General features: G+C 39.9%; 1 protein-coding gene across 6 annotated transcripts in view; it reads right to left on the bottom strand.

Annotated features, from left to right (window-relative positions):
* The window catches only part of SIPA1L2 (signal induced proliferation associated 1 like 2), a 217,715-nt gene that overhangs the window by 57,425 nt on the left and 140,144 nt on the right, over nucleotides 1-20,146 (bottom strand). For all 6 annotated transcript variants that reach the window (XM_058543017.1, XM_058543016.1, XM_058543015.1 and 3 more), the window contains 3 exons: nucleotides 18,413-18,516; nucleotides 9,959-10,116; nucleotides 3,460-4,036 (listed from right to left, as the gene is read on the bottom strand). In XM_058543017.1, coding sequence (XP_058399000.1) covers nucleotides 3,460-4,036; nucleotides 9,959-10,116; nucleotides 18,413-18,516 — 839 coding nt within the window. The remainder of the gene's footprint in view (nucleotides 1-3,459; nucleotides 4,037-9,958; nucleotides 10,117-18,412; nucleotides 18,517-20,146) is intronic.

Below are 20,146 nucleotides of genomic sequence, written 5' to 3'. Positions count from 1 at the left end.
AGTGCTCTCTGTGCACCAGCCCTGTGGACGTCCTGTTCTGTCCTCTAGGACCCCTCTGCTGGGGACTGGCTGCCCTTGCTTGCCTGGGTGTTGAGGACCGTTTAGATCAAACGTGGGCCCGTCAGCGAGGCTCCTTGGCGTCTGCTGACAAGGGCAGTATGCAGGATGGTGCTCTTGCAGGCAGCAGAAACTTTCTATGCCTGCAGGCTGCCTCTCCTCCGCTGGGCCATCCCTCGGGGCCTAGGGTAAGCCCAAGCAGGAGCAGCTCCGGTGTGCTTACCTGCCCCAAGAGTGGGAGTCTACTGCAGTATCCCAAACGGGAACATGAAGGAAGAAAGGTGATTTGCATCCCACTCGGTGTACTAAAGCACCAATAATCAGTTAATGCCACCCTCAAAAGTGCTTACTGAGACAGCTTCCAAGCATTGAAAGAAAAACATGGGCTCATTAAATATCATTTGATGACTATGGCATCACTTATATGTGGGAAATTAAAAGTCAGGAGATATCATACCCATATCCCCCAAAGCACAGAGCTAATGTATGAAGTTTCAGTTTAATAAATGCTCTATTTCCATGAAACATGCTCTGAATACGCAGATCCTATTTAATAAGACCTTTGACTATAAGTGCAGCTGTGGGACTGGGGCTGGTTCAGTGTATCATCACTGTGTCTGAGGTTTCCATGTACCACCATGGGTGCACATGTGCCCAACCAGTGTCTTATAGAGACACATTGACAGTTCGGGGCTTAGGAAAATGGGGCAAGGGATTGCTGGTCTCAGTTAGCAGTGAAGTTTTGAAAGACTGAAGTTTCCAAAGTTATGAAGTGAACTAATTTAAAATTGTTAGCAAAAGTATGTTCATAATACTTACAACCTGAATAAACTTTTCCTTCACTTTTTTTCCAACTTTGTTTCAACTATGTTCCCCTACCAAAGACTACCTATGACAGGTGCCCAGCTTTCTTTCAAACATTATGCAATTTTCGGTTGAAATTGAACATCCATATAGCAGACTAAAGAGTGAACAGCCAGGCTTTTCCAGAGTACTACACGTTCTGTCTCTTCTACTTATTTCCTCCAACCACCTGCCACCTCCTCTACTTTTGCTTTCTGTCTTTCTTTATCCCTTCTGTTCTTTCCTTCTTACTAACATTCAAAAAGGTTGAAGATCACGTTCTCCATTTACTTGGAGGTCCTCATGTACTTGCACAGATTCAATTATCACATGAAATGGTGGCCTCCTATCCATGTACCCAGGAATGGCTACATAATTTGTGGGGCCCAGTGCAAAACAGAAATGCAGGGCCAGGGCCGGCCCCATGGTGCAAGCGGTTAAGTGCGCGTGCTCTGCTGCGGGAGCCTGGGGTTCACTGGTTCGGATCCCGGGCATGCACCGATGCACCGCTTGTCAAGCCATGCTGTGGTGGCGTCCCATATAAAGTGGAAGAAGATGGGCATGGATGTTAGCCCAGGACCAGTCTCCCTCAGTGAAAAGAGGAGGATTGGCAGATGTTAGCTCAGGGCCAATCGGAAGGAAGGAAGGAAGGAAGGAAGGAAGGAAGGAAGGAAGGAAGGAAGGAAGGAAGGAAGGAAGGAAGGAAGGAAGGAAGGAAGGAAGAAAGAAAGAAAGAAAGAAAGAAAGAAAGAAAGAAAGAAAGAAAGAAAGAAAGAAAGAAAGAAAGAAAAAGAAAGAAAGAAAGAAAGAAATGCAGGGCCATAGTCAAAAATTATTCAGAATTTCAAGATGGCAGAGCATTCAACCACGCATGGCATCTTCTGAGAATGGGTCCCTGTGTGACTGCACAGGCTGCACACCGATGAAGCTGGCCCTGCCCGTCCCTTTAGGTGTAAGCTCATTCCCTTCTTGTAGCTTTACCTGCATAACAGACACCTTTAATTTCACTTTCTGCCACCATAGAACGCACACTGAGTACCATCTGCCAAAAGCACTCATTCCCAGTATTTCTACTATGACTCCATCCTCCTCTTTCTTTCCATTTCTGTTGGAACTGCCCTGTACCAACCTTATGTTCTATCCCTTCGACAGTCTTTGGGTTGGTTTATTTCCAATATCTCCTGTTACAAGTCATCCTAGACACAGAATATACTTCCTCAAATATATTCCAGGCATTAGGCACCTCAGTCACATTAGCAATACAGTCATTTTTCTAGGAAAATGGTGGGATGGGGTCCATGGAACAGTGGATGTGTAAGAACCTATGTGTAAATTACCCATTGTAGTGTGTACTTTGGTGGCTGGTGAAGTGGCATTTATCTGTGTTGTATTTTTAGGAGCACAGATTATTATGACTCAGTGGATCTCCACAAGTATCTGCAATATTACAGAAAGTACAATGTGTCCTGGGACTCATAAGGATAACTCAATTCTCCAGATACATCAAGTACTCACGTACTTAATCATCCCCAAATCACATCTAGGTTTACGCACATGTACCCAACAATACTGCTGAACACACCGAGGCTCTTTCCTGTAAACAGTGTCTGCAAAGTATGAAATTATTTCTCCAGTGCTAGCAGGACTGACTGGATTGTATTGTGTCTCATACATGGTGTCAAATAACAACAGGGAGATTTATACTTGGTGAGAGAAAACGGGGCAAGAAATGGATATAATTTCTCCTTTTTTCATGATCCATAATTGACTAAGTCTTTTCTAATTAACGAAATATACATCCCCCCGGGGGAAGATTTACACATGAGAAATTCTTTTGTGAAGGCATGTTTTGTTCTTGTATTATATTTGGTTTATTCTTATAACTCTATTGTATATACTCAAACTAAAATCTGCAACTTCCTTTGTTAAAAGTAGGAGCAGAAATACAACTGCTAAACCCATGGACATCACTTAGGGTCTTTGTACTAAAGATAACATTTTTAAAAAATCTCTTTTATGACTGATTTTTTTTCTTTTGACTAACTTAATGGGTAATTCTATAAAACCTCCTTAAGAAACTGTGGCTGGAAGATTAATAACATATTTAATCCGGCAGACTAAACAAAAATACCTGCTGTATAAACGTGCAGAGTTGAAGCTGCAGAGAGAATGTCTCACTCATATGGTCAACAGCAATTTTGTGCCTATTAATTTCCCTCTGGGAAGGTACTGTCATGTCAGTCTCTACAAACAGACATAATATCTAGACAATTCTTCTGTTTTTCCTTCAAATACTATAAAAATACATCCCGATGTTCCCTTTCGAAAGTTGGCTTAACTTTTCCTTTCTAATCAACTTGTAACAGGTGCTGCTCCACCATTCATGTATTCAGCAACTGCTCAAAAGGACACAGCATTCAAAATTAAGCTCTGTAGCCATAAGAAATAGTAATTCATTCCCTAGGTGCCATAATCATGGTGGAATTTCCCCAGTGGAAGCTGTTATGAATCTGGGATTGAAGACCTAAGGACGGCGGGATATACAAACCCTGTACTTACTCCTAATCGCTGAACAATTTCCCTTATTTCTTCAGCACAGTTATCCACTGAGGACAGAAGGATACATTCTCCTCTTTCGTAAAATACTTTGATACTCATTAATCCAGATGTCCACCCAATGACATCCCTGCAGGAACAGTTAAATACAACGTTCTTGGAATCCTTTTCAATCAACATTATGAACTCATTGGAAATTCCAAGAAGACATTCAATGTCAGCAGACTGGCCGAAGTCCCGAGCTATTACGTGCCACATGATTGCTCCGACGCTAAACAGGTGGGCGTCCTTCCTTGGCTTTACTTTCTCCTTTTTCTTTGCACCCAGTGTAATGAAGCTGAATTTCACAGAGGTATCCACGGTGGCAGTCGTGACAAAGTTCTCCGCCAGATCTTTCAAGTACTCTTGCCTTGTTCGAGTGGCCATCGCTCGAAACTTTTCTGATTTATGGGCTGCGTTTTCGGCATTGATTACTTTGGCTAAAAGGAAGTCCCGAAATACTGCTGATTTTGGAAAAGTTACGCCTTTGGGAATCGGTGGACCAAATGGTGGCACATCTTTTGATCTAGAAACTCCAACACTGAGGAAGAAAAAAGAAAAGTGAGATGAGCTATGATATCATAATATTTATCTTCAGAAATCTGACATATACCCAGACTTTCAACTTCAGCCACAGTTTTGCAGCTTCTTGTTATCATAATTTCTGGATACCAAGTTATTGTTTGTTTGTTTTCAAGCAAAACTTTTCGAACTTAGTAGGTGAAGGGCGTGTTCTGGGCTGAGTTGTGTACCCTAAAAATTTGTACGTTGACGTCTTAAACCCCAGTAGCTGAGAATGTGACTGTATTCGGAGACAGGATCTTTAAAGAGATGATTAAGTCAAAATGAAGCCGTTAGGGTGTGTCCTAATCTAATGCAACTGATGTCCTTATAAAAGGAGATTTGGACACACAGAGAGACAGCAGGGGCGCAGGCACAGAGAGGAAAGACCATGTGAGGACATAGCGAGAAGGTGCTACCTGCATGCCAAGGAAGAGGCCTCAGGAGAAACCAAAGCTGACAACACCTTGATCTTGAACTTCCAGGCTCCAGAGCCATGAGAAATAAACGTCTGTTGTTTAAATCGCTCCATCTGCGGTACTTTTTCACGGCTACCTGAGCTAAGATAGGTGGTAATGGATCCATAGTGGGACAGGATATGCAGAGTTCCAGACGGCGCCAGGCTGGTACTCCGTAATTCTGCAGCTGGTCATCACTGAGAAACACAGTGACTCTTCCAACAGAAGTGAGATTAGCCCCAGTTGGCTGCTTGGGATCTCACTGGTACTGGGTACAATGACCATACTTACAGGGTCAAAATGTTTCTTTCTTGCTTTTTTTTTTGGTAAGGAAGATTGGCCCTGAGCTAACATCTGTTGCCAATCTTTCTCTTTCTGCTTGAGGAAGATTGTCAGTGAACTAACATCTGTGCCAATCTTCCTCTATCTTGTATGGGGGACACCGCCACAGCATGACTTGAAAAGCGCTGTGTAGGTCTGCGCCCGGGATGTGAACCCACGAACCCTGGGCCACTGAAACACAGTGTGAGAACTTAACCACTACATCACCGGGACGGCCCCCAAAATTTTTAAGTGTCACTTTTTTTTAAGGAAATGCTCACTTGATCACATTCTGAAAATCTAAATGAAGGCTTTCTGGGAGCAAAGTTTTAAGAGATTCCAGGGACTAAAAAGATCAAATATACTGTGAAAGTAACAACCATCTTAAGATTGCAACACCAAGAATGTTCCCCTACAACAGACAGAAGTTATAGTTGTCTCAAATCCTTTTTGGAATAAGATCCACTATAAAGAGTAAATTAATGAACTAACAAATGAAGGACTGGAGTGAGTGAATGCATGAATCTCACAGCATCTACTCCTCAATTACTGAGTAGATACTGCAGATCAAGAATTTGTACTAATCTCACATCTGCCCAGGCTGATATTTTCTCTGTTGGGATAAACAAAGGAAGCAATCTATGCTTCATTGTCATCACTGTAGAAAATCCTGAAAGAGGTGAATTGAGGAATGAAAAAACCTTCTGTCAGGCATGAATTCCTCTTCTAGAATGTGGTTGGTTAGACTCTAAAAAGATCACAGTCCCAGATATCTCTCACCTTTGCATTAACCTGCACACTCATGAGAAGAGTTAATCACTTCTGGAGACCTGAGCAGCAGGATGGAAGACTGTCTGGATGGGGCCTTAGTGGGTATGAAAGGGGAGGGAAGAAGGACTACAGGTGTACAGATACACCACATTCATTCATGGATGGTAGTATATGCACCAAACCAGAGGGTGACGTGGGGGACCTGACTCATGTCCTCAAAGGAGGGTACTAAAACACTGCAGAGGTTGAAGTGGCTCAGGGGCCAACATCATACTTGACCCATCTCCTCCTCACTACCAGCCTTGGGAGGACGTTCTAGACTGAGTAGGAATTAACTTGTCCTCACATGTTAACTCCCTGAGAGCTGGTCTAACCACACATTGTTGCTTCTCCTTTACACTGATCGATGAGCTCAAACAGCCTCTCTGTGCACTGGCACCTGCCCTACTGATATTGGGCATAATAAACTCACGTGATCACCTCTCCTAAATTTGGTTTTCTCTTCCAGGAATGAGCATAGATTCCTGGAAGGATTTTATCCACACAATGCTGAGGAGGCCAAGTCCCATTTTGCACTTAGATCTGTGGATCTCAAGCTACTCTCTGACTGCAACTTGTATGCACTTAAGCCAAAGCAGCAGGGAAACCTTTTTATATCCAAGTATGTTCCAACATAGCTCTCACTGTGGAGCTCCATGGTGGGTAGATGGAGGGATCTTTTAAAAGGGCAATTCTTTTTGTCCCAAATTATCGACCCTAATATCTAACTGGACAAACCCTCTACAATGTATGGTATGTTCCTGCCCGATAAACTGCAATCCTGTGCATCTCAAATCATAGTTGTACCAAAAAAGCAGCAGAATTTAGGCATGGCCATTCCATAATTACTATGATATTCTGGGGATGGGGACCAATTAGCTATCCCTGGTTACAAAAGTTTATGGAATCCAAATTCTTTCAAGCAGAGTTGAAGTCAGAAGGAATATTCTTTTGCCAGATTTAGATAATTCCCAATAGGTTGACACAAGAATGTGTTTCAGAACTCCTTATTTTACCCAAATAACTTGACAGCATTTGTTGATGATTTAGATATAAGACTCCTCCACTGAAAGCAACAATACAAAGCATTCCTTAATATGCAAGTTAAAGGGTTTTAGGAAAGCAAAGTGGTGAAGGGCAGACTCTGGAGTCTGGCAGCCTCATTGGGATTCCAGCGCCACCACTTTCTAAGACACTCTGAACTGGTTTCTTAAACCCTCAGTGCCTCAGTTTCCTCACCTGTAAAATGGAGGTCAAAATAGGGCCATCCTCAAAAGTCCATTGTGAGGATTAAACGAAATAATGCATGTAAAGCTATTATTATCCAAACTGCTGTGATTATCATTATTCTCAGAAACAATCATCAATTTAACATCATCTAATTTCTGTCAAGAGGGACTACATATTAAATTTTCTAAAATGGAAGTCATCACTTTCTGTAGACATCTTTGCACTTTTAATTGACAGTTAGCTACCAAGCTTCCATACCAAGAAGTTTACTCATTCAGTTACCAAGAGATATATTTTGCAAAAAGTTTATCTTGGAAAGTATACAAACACATAAATCCCTCCAAGTTAGCTCTGCAATGGCTACAACTATTAAAACTAAAGAATCTTTGTATAAAGAAACAGGCAATTAGTTAAGTTTGGTTTTTTAAAGTTTCAGGCCAAAATTATGTTCCATGGAGCTTTCAGGATGTTGCCTCATCCTCCCTCTCCAGGTTCAAGAGGACCCAGCATTACTTCTTGAGAATCCTGCTGCATGCACGGGGGATGCCTCAGACCACCTCTGTAAGGTGGGAGCGTGCTCTTCTACTCCTCTAGACAGTGCACTTGTTGGGCAGCACCGTTTCCATCAGAGGAGGTCATCTCAACCCAACGGCCTGTCTGCACCATGATCTGCACTAAGTGGTACCACACGTCCTCATCAGCCAGAACTCACTGCCACTCAGCACCTGCACAAAGCTCATGAGAGGAACAGTACTAATGGGACTTCGCCTGAGGTGTGTGCAATCCACCCAGTCTTCTTTAAAATGCATCCGTAGATTAAGACACAGCAACCTTAGAAAACAATAGACCTGGACTATATTTTGTCATTTCTTTGGAAATTATTTTGATGAATTTATTTTGCCACTGCTATGTTTTGAGGAATAGCATATGAAACAGACCTATAAAGTGTTTTTGGGAAATTTAGGCACTGCAACCTTATTCCATGTGACAGAGTAAATATGGTTTCATAAAATGTTATGGCATTGATTTGACTACAGCATTCCAGAAGATTATTATTGATTCTTTGAAGAATACTCGGGAAGTTGTAAGCATGATCAATATGAATGTTTACGAGGCACTTCCAAAAATCTGAGGCACTCTATTGATTTTACATTTGAATCTCACTAGTAAATGATAATTTAAGTGATAACAATGTGGTTTCTTAAAAACCAGTGACTCCATGTCTGAATGATTTGCACATGCTATCTTCCATCATAGAAAACGTAACACAATCCACTTTGTTTACAAGTAAGATCTATACCAATACTGGTTTCAAAAACATCCCTCCCCAGTCGTTTAATTAAAACCAGAAAACCTGAAAGAAACAAAAATAGATACTATTTATCCTTAAATTTTTTTGTTCAAATGAACCACCTCCTGATATAAGCATAAACTAAAGACAAAAAGTATTTAAAAATACTTGATTTGACTTAAAAACAGCAACCAATAAAATAACACCAAATATAATAAGGACCTAGGCTTGTTTCCAATCCATTAGGAAGGTTCTTGTAAGATTATCCTTCATAATTATCATTCATCGGGTGAGATCTCAGAAGAATAAACCAATTTACCACGTCTGTACCAACATTATCTATTTTAAGCATATCATTTATACAGAATAGATATACTTTTTCCACTATGATTTCTTAAAAGTAGTTCTGAGCACTCAGGCCACTGGTCTTTAGCCCAGATGTATGTAAGAATCACTATGGGAGGAAAACATGCAGATGCTTTGGTCAATTCCAGGTCTCTTACATTAGAATACTGCAGAGTGGGGCCAGAGAATCTCTATGTTTAACAAGCTGACTGTGAAGTAAAATTCAAGCTAAGAACTACCAATTTATAGACTTTGTGTTCTTTTTAAGATGGGTTAGACAGGGGGTGGGGATGTAAACTGGCAACGTTTAATACACAGACTAGTTTTTTTGCCTTTAGGAGGGCACGCCCTACAGTCTTCATGGGTTCTACCACTCGCTCACAACTCACACTCATGTACCCCACCTGGGTCCAGTAGGCAGCTCAACTGGAAACCACTGTTTTAAGATGATAAAGGGAAATAACCTTTGATGAGGGCCAGGAGCTCGCATAGGTGTTTTGCATAATTTCTGCTATTTATTCTTCATAACTACACAGTGAAGCAGGTACTACAGTCATGAGCCACATAACGACGTTTCAGTCAATGGCGGACCACATAGACAACGGTGCTCCCATAACATTGTTACCAGATAGCCTAGGTGTGTAGTAGGCAATACCATCTAGGTTTGTGTGAATATACTCTATGATGCTTGCACAAGGACGAAATTACTTAAGGACACATTTCTCAGAATGGATCCCCATTGTTAAGCGACACATGACTGTATTACCCTCAATTTTAAGAGAAGGAATTGAAGACTCAAAAATAAAATACCTCATACAAAACACCATGACACGCAGTAGAGCTGGATTCTAACTCAGGTCAAAAACCCACTCTTTCACCAATACGCCACATGGCACAGTCTTTGAGTGACGGTTATTTCCTAAGAAAGAGTCTGAGAGCAGGCATAAAGAGGAAAAGCAGGCCTGGTCAGAAACAGCCTCGGGATTCGCAGCCCTGTGTATGGCCTTGGGAACTCACCAAAGCAAATGTCAACTCTTTGTCCCTGCGGCAGTGGATGTTTCCAAGATCTTAGACGTGAAGAAATGTTTTACCACTACAACAATTCCTTCTGCTGGAGAAGAACTGAGAGGCCGTATCACCCACCTCCAAGGCTGGTATCAGTTAAGCCACGGTTCCAGCGGGGGCTGGATGCAGTTTTTAAGGGGAAAATTGAAGAAATGTGTAATCTGTGATTTTGAACTGCTAGACATTTCACTTTTTCAAAATGGAAAGAAGGCAATTATTTCTTACAGAAAGTACCTCAGTGAAGACAGTGGGAAATACAATTAGGAAAAAAAGGATAATTATGAGGTTTAGAAATAAGAACTGGAAAACAAAGATATTTTGGGAAAAAATGCTCTGTTGAAATAAACCTATGAGAATGAAAAATCAGGAATTACTGACTCACCTGTAACACACATTTTCAGTACATGGATTATGCACTTTGACTATGACAAAGACGTGTTGAAAGTGGGACCGGATGCTCTTTGGAGTGAAAGGAAGTGCTCCAGGCTCTTGGAAGACAATGGTCACGATGTCATTTCCTATGTGCCTTTTCCTCAGAAGCTGCAGTCAGGAAAGTGAACATACACACACAGAGTTACAAACAAGATTTTTCTGAGAAAACAAAATATGTAATTACATACAATTCACTCATCTTTCCATTTAAAGGCCTTAGTTAGAAGAGCAGAGTCATTCTTTGGAATCTAGTGCTGCTAAACATGGCACAGCAAAAGCAAAATGGGCTGCGTCCAAAAGACCTATGGAAAGAACTTTAAGTCTGAATATTTAAGTTCACCTCTTTTACTTTAAAATTTAACTTGTGTTCTCTCTCCTATTCATCTTTATCTTTTTTACCCTAAAATAATAGCCCATTAGAGCTCAAAATGCTTTAAGGAATTTTATGGTTTAAGTTCTTCAACTTAAAAGGAGGAGACAGAATCCAAGAGAGGATACAGGTTTACTCAAGTCCTACACTAGTGTGTTACGGGGCCTTAGCCTGAGTCTTGTGCTCCCGTAGTAACATGCATTTCTGCAACAAAAATATAGAAGACTGCTATTTTGGTGGCTAATATATTCAAACTAACTAACTGAAATCTGGCCTTTTAAATGTAATTCAGAAATACAGAATTCAGATTAACAAATGGAAAATCCAATAATATGTAATCTTATAAATTACAAATGTGGCAGGATAGAAGGAATCCCAGAACAGTAACATTTTAACAACACCTTTACTTCTGATGTTCCTCCTGCCACGAATGCCCCCTTCACCCCAGGTTTCTCCTAGACAACTCAGGTCTCTGCTTAGGTATCAACTCACCTGGAAGAAACTTCCTCGGTCCTCCACTCACAAACCCAGGCCTATTTCTATGATATTAGTGTTGTTGTATTCTACACTAATTGTTGGTTTACTTCTCCAGCAGCAGGTCACAAGCTTCATGAGGGCCGGGGATGTATCTTATTGACTTCTGATTGCCTAGTTTCTCACGGCCTGCCCAGGACATAGCAGACACCTAATATACACTTGCTAAATGAATAAACAAATGATACAAATATATAATCATAGCCCCCTAACACTGTGCATTAAAACTGTGACCACCTCTGAATACACGTGGATAAATCCATACACAAGGCACTCTGTAAATTTATGCAGTAAAGCCATAGTATCTATGCTCACAAAGTCTGTGATCTTCATTTTTAATAGACATAATAATCTTTCTATGAGTTGGTGATGTCACTGCAAGGATGGGATAATCTCAGGTAGTAAATCTCTCCTTACTACCAATAACAAAGGCAACAAGCTTGCTCTTAAATTTATTTGGCACCTACAGAAAACACCTCACTGTACAGAGCACTAGGTTCAACTTTTAAAACCTTTTAAACCCAGATACAAAAAGGACTTCATTGACAGGCCCCTGACTTGTGATTTAGCATGATAAAAGGACTGAAAAAGTGGGAATGAGATGTTCACTCTTCCAGAGTTCTCTACACGGCAGTTAAATCGTTGATTCATATGCTGGAAAACTCCTATTTAAATCTGCATGGTTAAAGTTATAAACACATAAAAATCATCTTACTTTCTGAAGTTTTGAAAAACACATTGATATACATTAATACAGACTCAATGAACCATCTGTAGTTTTAAAGATGTTTGCTAGATATTTAAGTAATGTGTGCCATTTCAGACGCAGGTAAAAAAAATTAGTAGCAAACTAGGTCATATTCACTGTTTTATCATTTGCCCATACTATAGTGGACACAGATGTTAACCACAATAAATATTTCATATAAAGAAAGAAAACAGAAGCAAGGACAAGTATCCAAAACAAACATCAACAGACAAGCTGGAAATTGTACTAGGCTAAGATATTCTTCCCTCATTTCCCCCCAAATTGAAATACACGATTCATATGTACTGGAACAGGACAAGGGAAATTCAGGAACAAATGAAGAGTTAAAAAAAATCCTAAAATACCTAACACTGTGTCCAACACATTTGTTGAACACGGAACACAATAGCTCATACTGTACTTTACTCAATATCCTTGAAACACAGGGATTCTCAGACTAATGATCAGAAGATGGAGCTCACAACGGCCAAGGCCACATGGGGAACCCTGCAGCTCTTCCTTCCTGAGTGACTGCTGTGTGACACCTCATGGCCGGTCCTCTTGAGTACACTCACAGTGCAGGACGGACTCATTAGTCAGCACTTTGTTGCTGCTGCCACTGCAACAGCAAATTGGACGGCTCTTCCTATCCATTCTCTCTTCTTCTGGAAGGAAGACATTGGGTCTAATTCTATACTTCACCACAGGAATATTTAAGGCACAAGTTAAAGGAAACTTTAAAACTAGTTTCCTTGACCACATGCCAAACCTCTTTTGTCCCTTTCTAAGCACATTCTTTTGCTCTGTAAAATGGGCCAAAAATGTTTTTAAAAGTATAGTGAATTTAACCATGGTCACAAAATGCACTTTGTAGAGACAATAAAGTGTGTGTGGGGGGCAAGGAGATTTATTAAGAGTAAAATCTAAAGCTCTTTATAGGAGAACAAAATAAGAAAAATAACACCTGTCCGTTAACAGGATGCTTGAATTGTTTGGAGACAAAACATCTGGAAAGTTAACAGAAACATTATTCATAGTTTTTTAACATTCTTTCAAACATTAAGTAACCTAAGTAATTTCTTGCGCTTCTTATATAAAGGTAAATGTTTTCTTTAGAAGTTAGTTAACGTCTTTTTCTAACTGGTCCAGAACAGGGGTACAAGCACAACGCAGAGGCAGGTCCCAGGATCACCAGGATGCTACCACCACCGGTGTTTCAGGCATTAAAGGAACACACCTCCTTGGCCTGTCTAGCCTCTCCTTTCTAGACATGTGATGCTCCTAATACTTTTCTAGTGCCAAGAGCGCCCATTTAGTGTCTTCAACCACAAGAGTGAGTTAATAAATATTGTATCGGACAGATTTCGATTCTACTAAATTTCCAAAACTTGATTCAAGCTGTGAAACAGGAACAAGCTCCTGCTGTGACAAGGAAAGTGACAATGTGCTTCTTCATCCAATTCCATGGCAGAAAGCATGCCGACACTACAGAAATAGCAACCCTTAGGTTCACTCTCAATTCCTTAAACAAACTTCAGAGTTTCATGGGGCCAGTTTGAACTCGGTGCAACAATCAAAAGTGAGAGAAAACAAACAACGGTCAGGCAGCCACCTCGGATCAAAAGGGACACAAAAGGGACACAGGTCCGATCTACTAGCCTCTAGGCAAACAGGTTCATTCATTAAGTTCGTTTTTTTTTTAACCTAGCAAAAGAGAAAAACAGCATTATGCACCTAATTCTGGAGGGGAGGGGGGAAGCAGGCTGCACAATATGAAAGAGAAGCAGTCGGGATGTGGTTCAGAGTTTCTAAGAGTCAGAGTCAGTGAAGAGAAAGCTTAACTTGAAACTGGAGAAGGCAGATCTCCAGAGAGAGTCTCGTCTTAAAAAGCAAATATGTGAAAATTAGCATGATTTCAAAGAGAAAACACTGCATCATTTAATGATTATCTTACAAGTTCTGAAATTCAAAGAGATGAGCTCAGAACTGAGCAAAAAATTAAACGTATCCCCATAAAAAAACCAATCACAAGTTCTGGATCTCAGTCTTTAGGTTGGAATCTAAAAGTCCTGTCAGTAGGAGCAGGGCTGACAAAGACTCCTTGGACCTGATCCTTTCCACCTCTCCGACCTTTATCTATCACCCCTCCTTCCCTTCTAGAATTCTAGACCGCCACCTGTCCCTCCAACACGCCAACCCGTTTCTGCTGCGGGTACTCGGCACTTGCTAGTCCCTTGCTTGGGAAGCTTCTCCCCCTTACACATATGCCGAGCTTCTCCTCCTTCAGAGACCTTCCTAATTTTGCATGTGTGCACACACAACACACGAAAATGCACGTGCACACACAAACACACACAACACACCCCCTCATATACTCTATACTCAAGAGTGTGCACCGGTGGTTAGAATTTTGCTTTGATTTTTAAGAGATATCTAGAGTTTCCTGTGGAGAGACATGGAAAAAGTGAACATAGAATAGCAGTCTGAATAATAAGAAAGGGAGGGAAACCTACACACGCCACCACATAAATACAAAACCTCTACACTGAGAGAAGGAAAGTCTTGCCCACCCATGCCCTGCAAAAGAAGCAAAGGCTAGTTAATCACTCTTAGATCAGCAAGATCACATCAAATTTAATTACTATTTCAAGGATTTATTGCTGATTTATAATTTCATATAACCAATAAAAATATTACATAAAATATTTAATATAAAATAGTATACAAAATATTTAATATAAAATAGTACATAAAATATTTTACCAACAGCAAGAGTAAACGTACAAACAAGCGAAGCTGAATATTTTGCAAACAGAGAAACAGAAATAAACCAAGAATATGGATTTTTAATGATTTAATAACAAAGTGAGGATAAGAACAGGATTATGAAGATACAAGTATTTCTCTTCTGACACTGGGCAATACCAACACATTCTAAGCAATAAATCTTATTATTTGGAATAAGCATACACTCCTATTTAGGGTCTGGGAATAAAGTTCATCATGGAAAGCAGAATAAGCATTTTATTCTTCCAAAATATTCCATATTATTATTTATAGGTGAACTCAAGTGCAGTCATGACCTGCTCGAATAGCACTTAATGAGGCAGATTCCTCCAGTATTTGAATGGTTCCTTAGCAGTACCAGTTAGGGACTTAGGAGTGTACCCTAACCCTTTAAGGCAGAGTCGGCCATCTATCTAAATTACAGGGAGGAGTGGTTCCAGCCTGTCACACCTAACGAGCTGTGTCTCCGTTACCTCTGCAGACGTCAAGCCCATCACTAGGCTGAGACCAGCATCCTTCAAACGGAATCTCAGAACCCTAGGGGCCTGGTCTTATTCCTTAGGGAACTAACTCAGTGGGGCTCGGATACCCTTCCAAGCAGAGCAGCTCTAATTTTATCCATGTGTTAAAAAAAAAAAGCTTACTAAGTACCAGGCACCATGGTACCCTTATCTGTTTTACACATTTAGTTTGAAGAAAAGGTTTCTCTGCCAAAGTGAAGTCTGAAGCTAATTTGTGGAGTTTTGTCCACTGATAACATCCCCTGATAGCTTAACTATGATTTGTCTACAGGACAGTCAGAAGGGAAGCTCACGGAGAGACAGCCCTGGGAAAAGTGGACTGACTGCCAAACAGGCCCCGGGAGACCGGGACTTCACAGAAGAGGGAAAACACTCCAGGAGCGGGGTTTCTTATCATTCCCTGGGTCTGGCTAGGTTTTCTTTGCAAGAGTCAGACATTCCAGAGATTGAACTCTTCTGCAACTGTGGTGAACTCCCTAAAGACTTTTAATACATCTTGGAATCAGCTTTCAGCTTGATGTACTACAAGAACAAACACAAGAAATTAGATCTGATGTGGACGAGTCTGGACTGGTTAAATATCCATTTAGCGTTAGGACAAATATCCTAACGCTAATGAGGCCAAGGTTACAGGCACAATTCACGTACAGGCCAGTTAACTTTGCTAAGTTCTGTGGCCTCAAACTGCAGTCATGAACCTGGCTGGTCATCCCAGACATTTATGCCCTTGGTATTAAGCCAATTTGTGGGCATGGGTGGGGTGGGTGAGAGATATGGAAAGAGTCAGTACAACCTATAACAAGTCTGGAAAATATATATTCCAAGATTGCAGTGGCATCATTTCTCTACGAATAAAATATTCTGATGACTACTCATGATTAGCAAAATATTAAATGTCAAAGTAAAATTAGTTTTCTAAAATTATTGATAAATTAGTCCCTTACTTTCTTAACTACTCAGGACTTAGCTTTTCATAATAGATCATTAGGATTGGGAACAGGAACATAAAATGCAAATTAAGTCATCTAAAATACTCATGCTCTATGTCTAATAAATTATAAAATAAAATAACAACTAAAACTTATTGAGCACACACTGTACCAGGCACTATTTTAAGTGCTTTCTATGTATTAACTCATCTAATTCTAACTACCATCTAAGAAAAGTTCATTAAGTCATTCGACAAATGTTTATTGACTGCTTACCATGTTCTGGGTATGGTTCTAAGCACATAAGGACACCTCAGTGAAGAAAAGAGATAAAGCCCCTGCCCTTAGGGATAAAGAAAACTAAAGCAAAGAAAACTTTGCCACAGGTCACAAAGCTAGTAGCTGGGACTTAATGCCACGGGTTCTCATTCAAGTTAACAAAAACAGAAAGCAACCAAATAATTCTTTAGGCTACAGAGTTTGTAATGTATAGTTTCAATTTACAGGGATTTTTTTTTTTTTTAATCTCCAGTTCAAGAAGTTTAAAACAGTCATCCACCCCGCTACCCATCCCCCATCCCTCCATCCACATTTTTGTGTGTAGGACCTTTCAAGGATAGTTAGAGTGAAAAAAAGTCAGGTACAGAGAACTCATAAACCCTCAAATTTTTTTTTTTTTTTGATGGTTCTTGCAAAGCATGTCAAATTTTACTCATGGTACAAAAGTAAAGTGCCACACCAGTAGAGAAAAACATACAGTGCACAGCTCCTCCTTAAAACCAGAACAGCCAAGTGAAAAGTCAGTACGGATTCTTATTTTTAACTTAAAAAAAAAAAAAGTCTAAGATACACACCGGAAATTGAACTACTACGTTTTTTCTTCTTTCTAGAGATGTGACACCCATGTTTTCTGGCCAGTGATGTTCTATCAAACATCGTACTAAACCAATGTACTAAATCAAAGCAGATAGATGACAGTGAAGCTGTTTGCTCTCCTACTTGTGCTGAGCTAGACAGTGGAACACCATATTGGTAGGAAGATTTTGACAGGAGGAGGAACTGCAGAGCCCCCACTCCAACAGAAACTCTAAGGAACTGATTTATACAGGAAGATAAACCCACAAATTTTAATTATCTTACAGCTAAAAAGGAATGAGGGAAGCCAGTTTTGAGTTCTGGTGACAGTCAAGTCACGCAGACTTCTAAATTCCAGAGGATGCCACACGAGAAAGGACGGGGCCAATTCAGTGTGGAGTCCAACGAGTCAAATAATTACAGAGCTGGAGGGCTTTGTGGTTTGAACACTCAATGACTGGGGTCAAAAGGCACTGGCTCTACTTCTGCTAATGTCCTGACAGATTTTCTTGGCCTGAGTAAGAAGCCCTATCAGTTTTCCAAGTAACTCCTCACACAGAGTTTAATTACTGAATGATTCACAAGTATCTGTTGGACAACTGCTTGGGTCTAAATTAAGCTTCTTAATATCTACTGAATCTAGCTTGCATTACTCCAGATAAATTTTTTAAGAGCTAGAAATCCTTTAGGCTAAAAGATACATAAATGTATACATGAGATTAGTGATTGTAACCCCATCTCATAAAAAACATACAGATATGAGATCTGTATGTACATATGACAGATCTTCTGAAGACTTCTGATTCCTAGAAAACACTGCAGAAAATTCAGGAAGGACAAGGGATTGAGGTTAAGTATTAGATAGAAAATGGTAAGGAAATTCAGCTAGCAACTTACCATGAGAAGAAAAACGAAAAGAGGAGCTGCTGCCCTGAACGTGAAGAGCCAGGTTGGGAAATCAAGGGCCTGCTTTCTCATCCTGGCTATAGGATCTAAGGTGGTTCTCGTAACTAGTGACGGGGACAGGGCAAGTGGCTTCTTTTTTGGAAAAATGCATATTTTGACAACTTTCACTGGATTTCATGAGTACGAGCTAAAAATTCTCTTCAACAATTAAGTTTCATTCATTCAACGAATACTTATTGAGCAAAGGAGGGCAGTTAAGTGACATCAGGAGAACTAAGTTTCCTAAGCACGAACACAAACTTTGTTTTAACTCCTGATTTAACCCAAATATAATCAAACCCCTAAAATTAAAGCATGTGATGAAGGAGTTATAAGATCCTTTCTTATAGTATTCTCTATAAATAAGTTATCAACCCACATGCAGAAACCTAAGTTCAGATTACACAGTTGTCCTATTTATAATTAACACATTTGACATTGGCTTCCCTTAAGATTTTGCCTAGTAAGCAACAAAGGTACCTGTAGAAGAGTTTCTAAGTTTTATAACGAAAAAGTACAATAAAACTTGTACAATAATACTCCCATTTAAAGCCCAAATACTTCCAAATGATAAAAGAGTCAAAGGTTATTAATGCCATTCAAGAAACAAGAAATAAACCCAACGATTCTTTGCAAATTCTAAATGCACTAACACCATCAACGGACTGACCTCAGATGTGGTCCTTGCTGTAAAGGAGAAAGGCGGAGGACGTACCTGCTGCCTGTTGTTGGGCATGTGGGGAAGCATGGTGGACACGTGGAACATGAGTTCGTAATCTTTGTACGTGGTGTAGAGGGAGTGAGTTCCCGTAGAATCGGCTAAACACAAAGATTGATGACAAAAACAAGTTAGGAAACTGCAAAATTAGCATTTCACACTTAGAAGGTCCTTATAACAAAAAGCAATCCAACTGAAAAAAACAAACCAGCCAACTATAAATGACCAGTATCTTGGTGGTCACCCTGCTCTTTCTGTACATGGTTTCCACACTTTTCAACCCACACCCGTGGCCTGAATGCTTAGTTTTCTCCACATCCGCTCTTCCTCATGGGCTTTCTGCTGAACTCATGGTTTCCCTCATTTCTTCTACCTTCTTGCCTTTGCAGTACTGATTCAGAGGACCCACTGTGGGCCAGGTGCTCCTGCCACAAGGAGTACAGGTGAGCAGAGGAGGAAGGCAGCTGGACAGATGGCCTGGTGTAGGTCTGCGTGCAGTGGTTTGAAGGGTATGAGCTACTCAGCAGTTATCCTTGCCCCGTCCTTGTGCGTGTGTGTGTGTTTACAGTTAATTCTTAGTTATTCTTGGGCACTTAATCTTCCAGAACTCAGCAAAATGAAACAGGATTGACTTAATATGGAAATGGGAACAAAAACTGTTAAATATTTCATCCCCTGAATGATGTAATTAATTTTCTTCTCAACAGGCAATGCAATGATACAGTCATATGACTCAGACTATGGAGAATGAATGTGATCTCACTGTATATTATGCATTGACATACGTTAAGAACTATGACATCTGAACCCCGTTAATCATACAGTATTCATCTTTTGAAAAGAAGAGTGATTCCTTGCAAATTCAAAATCCATCTGTATTATCAACAGATAATCTCAGACTGAGAGTTTCAGACGCCTGAACCAACACGGTGACTATACAACATTTAAGTAATAATTTTAGGGTATAGTTTTGAAACATTCTGCTTATGGATAAATAAAGACAAAAAGATAAATATAAAGTAAGATGTAAACAGAATTCAGAACTGCTTTTCTCAATCGTTGACCTATATATAGGTTTATTTTTCTACCTGTTAAACAACAAGAAACAATACCATTCAATATCATTTAAAATAAAGTTTATTTCATTGTGTTTGTTGGGGAAACTCTAAGTAGTCCTCTTGGGTTAATCTTTTTTTAATGTAAAGATTTTAATTTTTACTTTAAAAACATTAAAACATTTAACCTACACGGGCCTTTATTATTTCCTTTCTGAATCCTGCAGTATGTTGTTCTTTCCAATATTCACATCTGACTCAGAAATAGTCCTGAAAATTCTCTAGAAAAAATATCACATACAGTTTTGCAGACTCTAGAAAGGTCATAATAGAAGGCAATTCCATCAATAATGGGAGTATTTAAAATGTTTATATATGGATATGGATAAATCAATTTGCAGATGGTCAGAGAGGACATTCATCTAATGAGCTCCATATTAACCAGTCCCAAAATAAAGGAATTTTCTCTTTTTTTAACTATTCATTAAATGCATATTTGTTATTTTTCATAGGACTTCTTAGGAAGTAATGGTCCATTTCAATTGTCTTGGCTCAGGACCTTGACAGGGAATGTGGCTTTGGAAGTGAGCAAGTTCAGTCACAAGGGGACAATGAATGTTCTCTTCAATGAAGAACTGACTTGCTGATAACAATACTGAAAGTCAGAGGATGAAAT

This window comes from Diceros bicornis, chromosome 6 (assembly GCF_020826845.1).
Source record: "Diceros bicornis minor isolate mBicDic1 chromosome 6, mDicBic1.mat.cur, whole genome shotgun sequence".
Lineage (NCBI taxonomy): Eukaryota > Metazoa > Chordata > Mammalia > Perissodactyla > Rhinocerotidae > Diceros > Diceros bicornis.
Note: the sequence above shows the minus strand (reverse complement) of the source record. Positions and strands in the feature narration are given on the sequence as shown.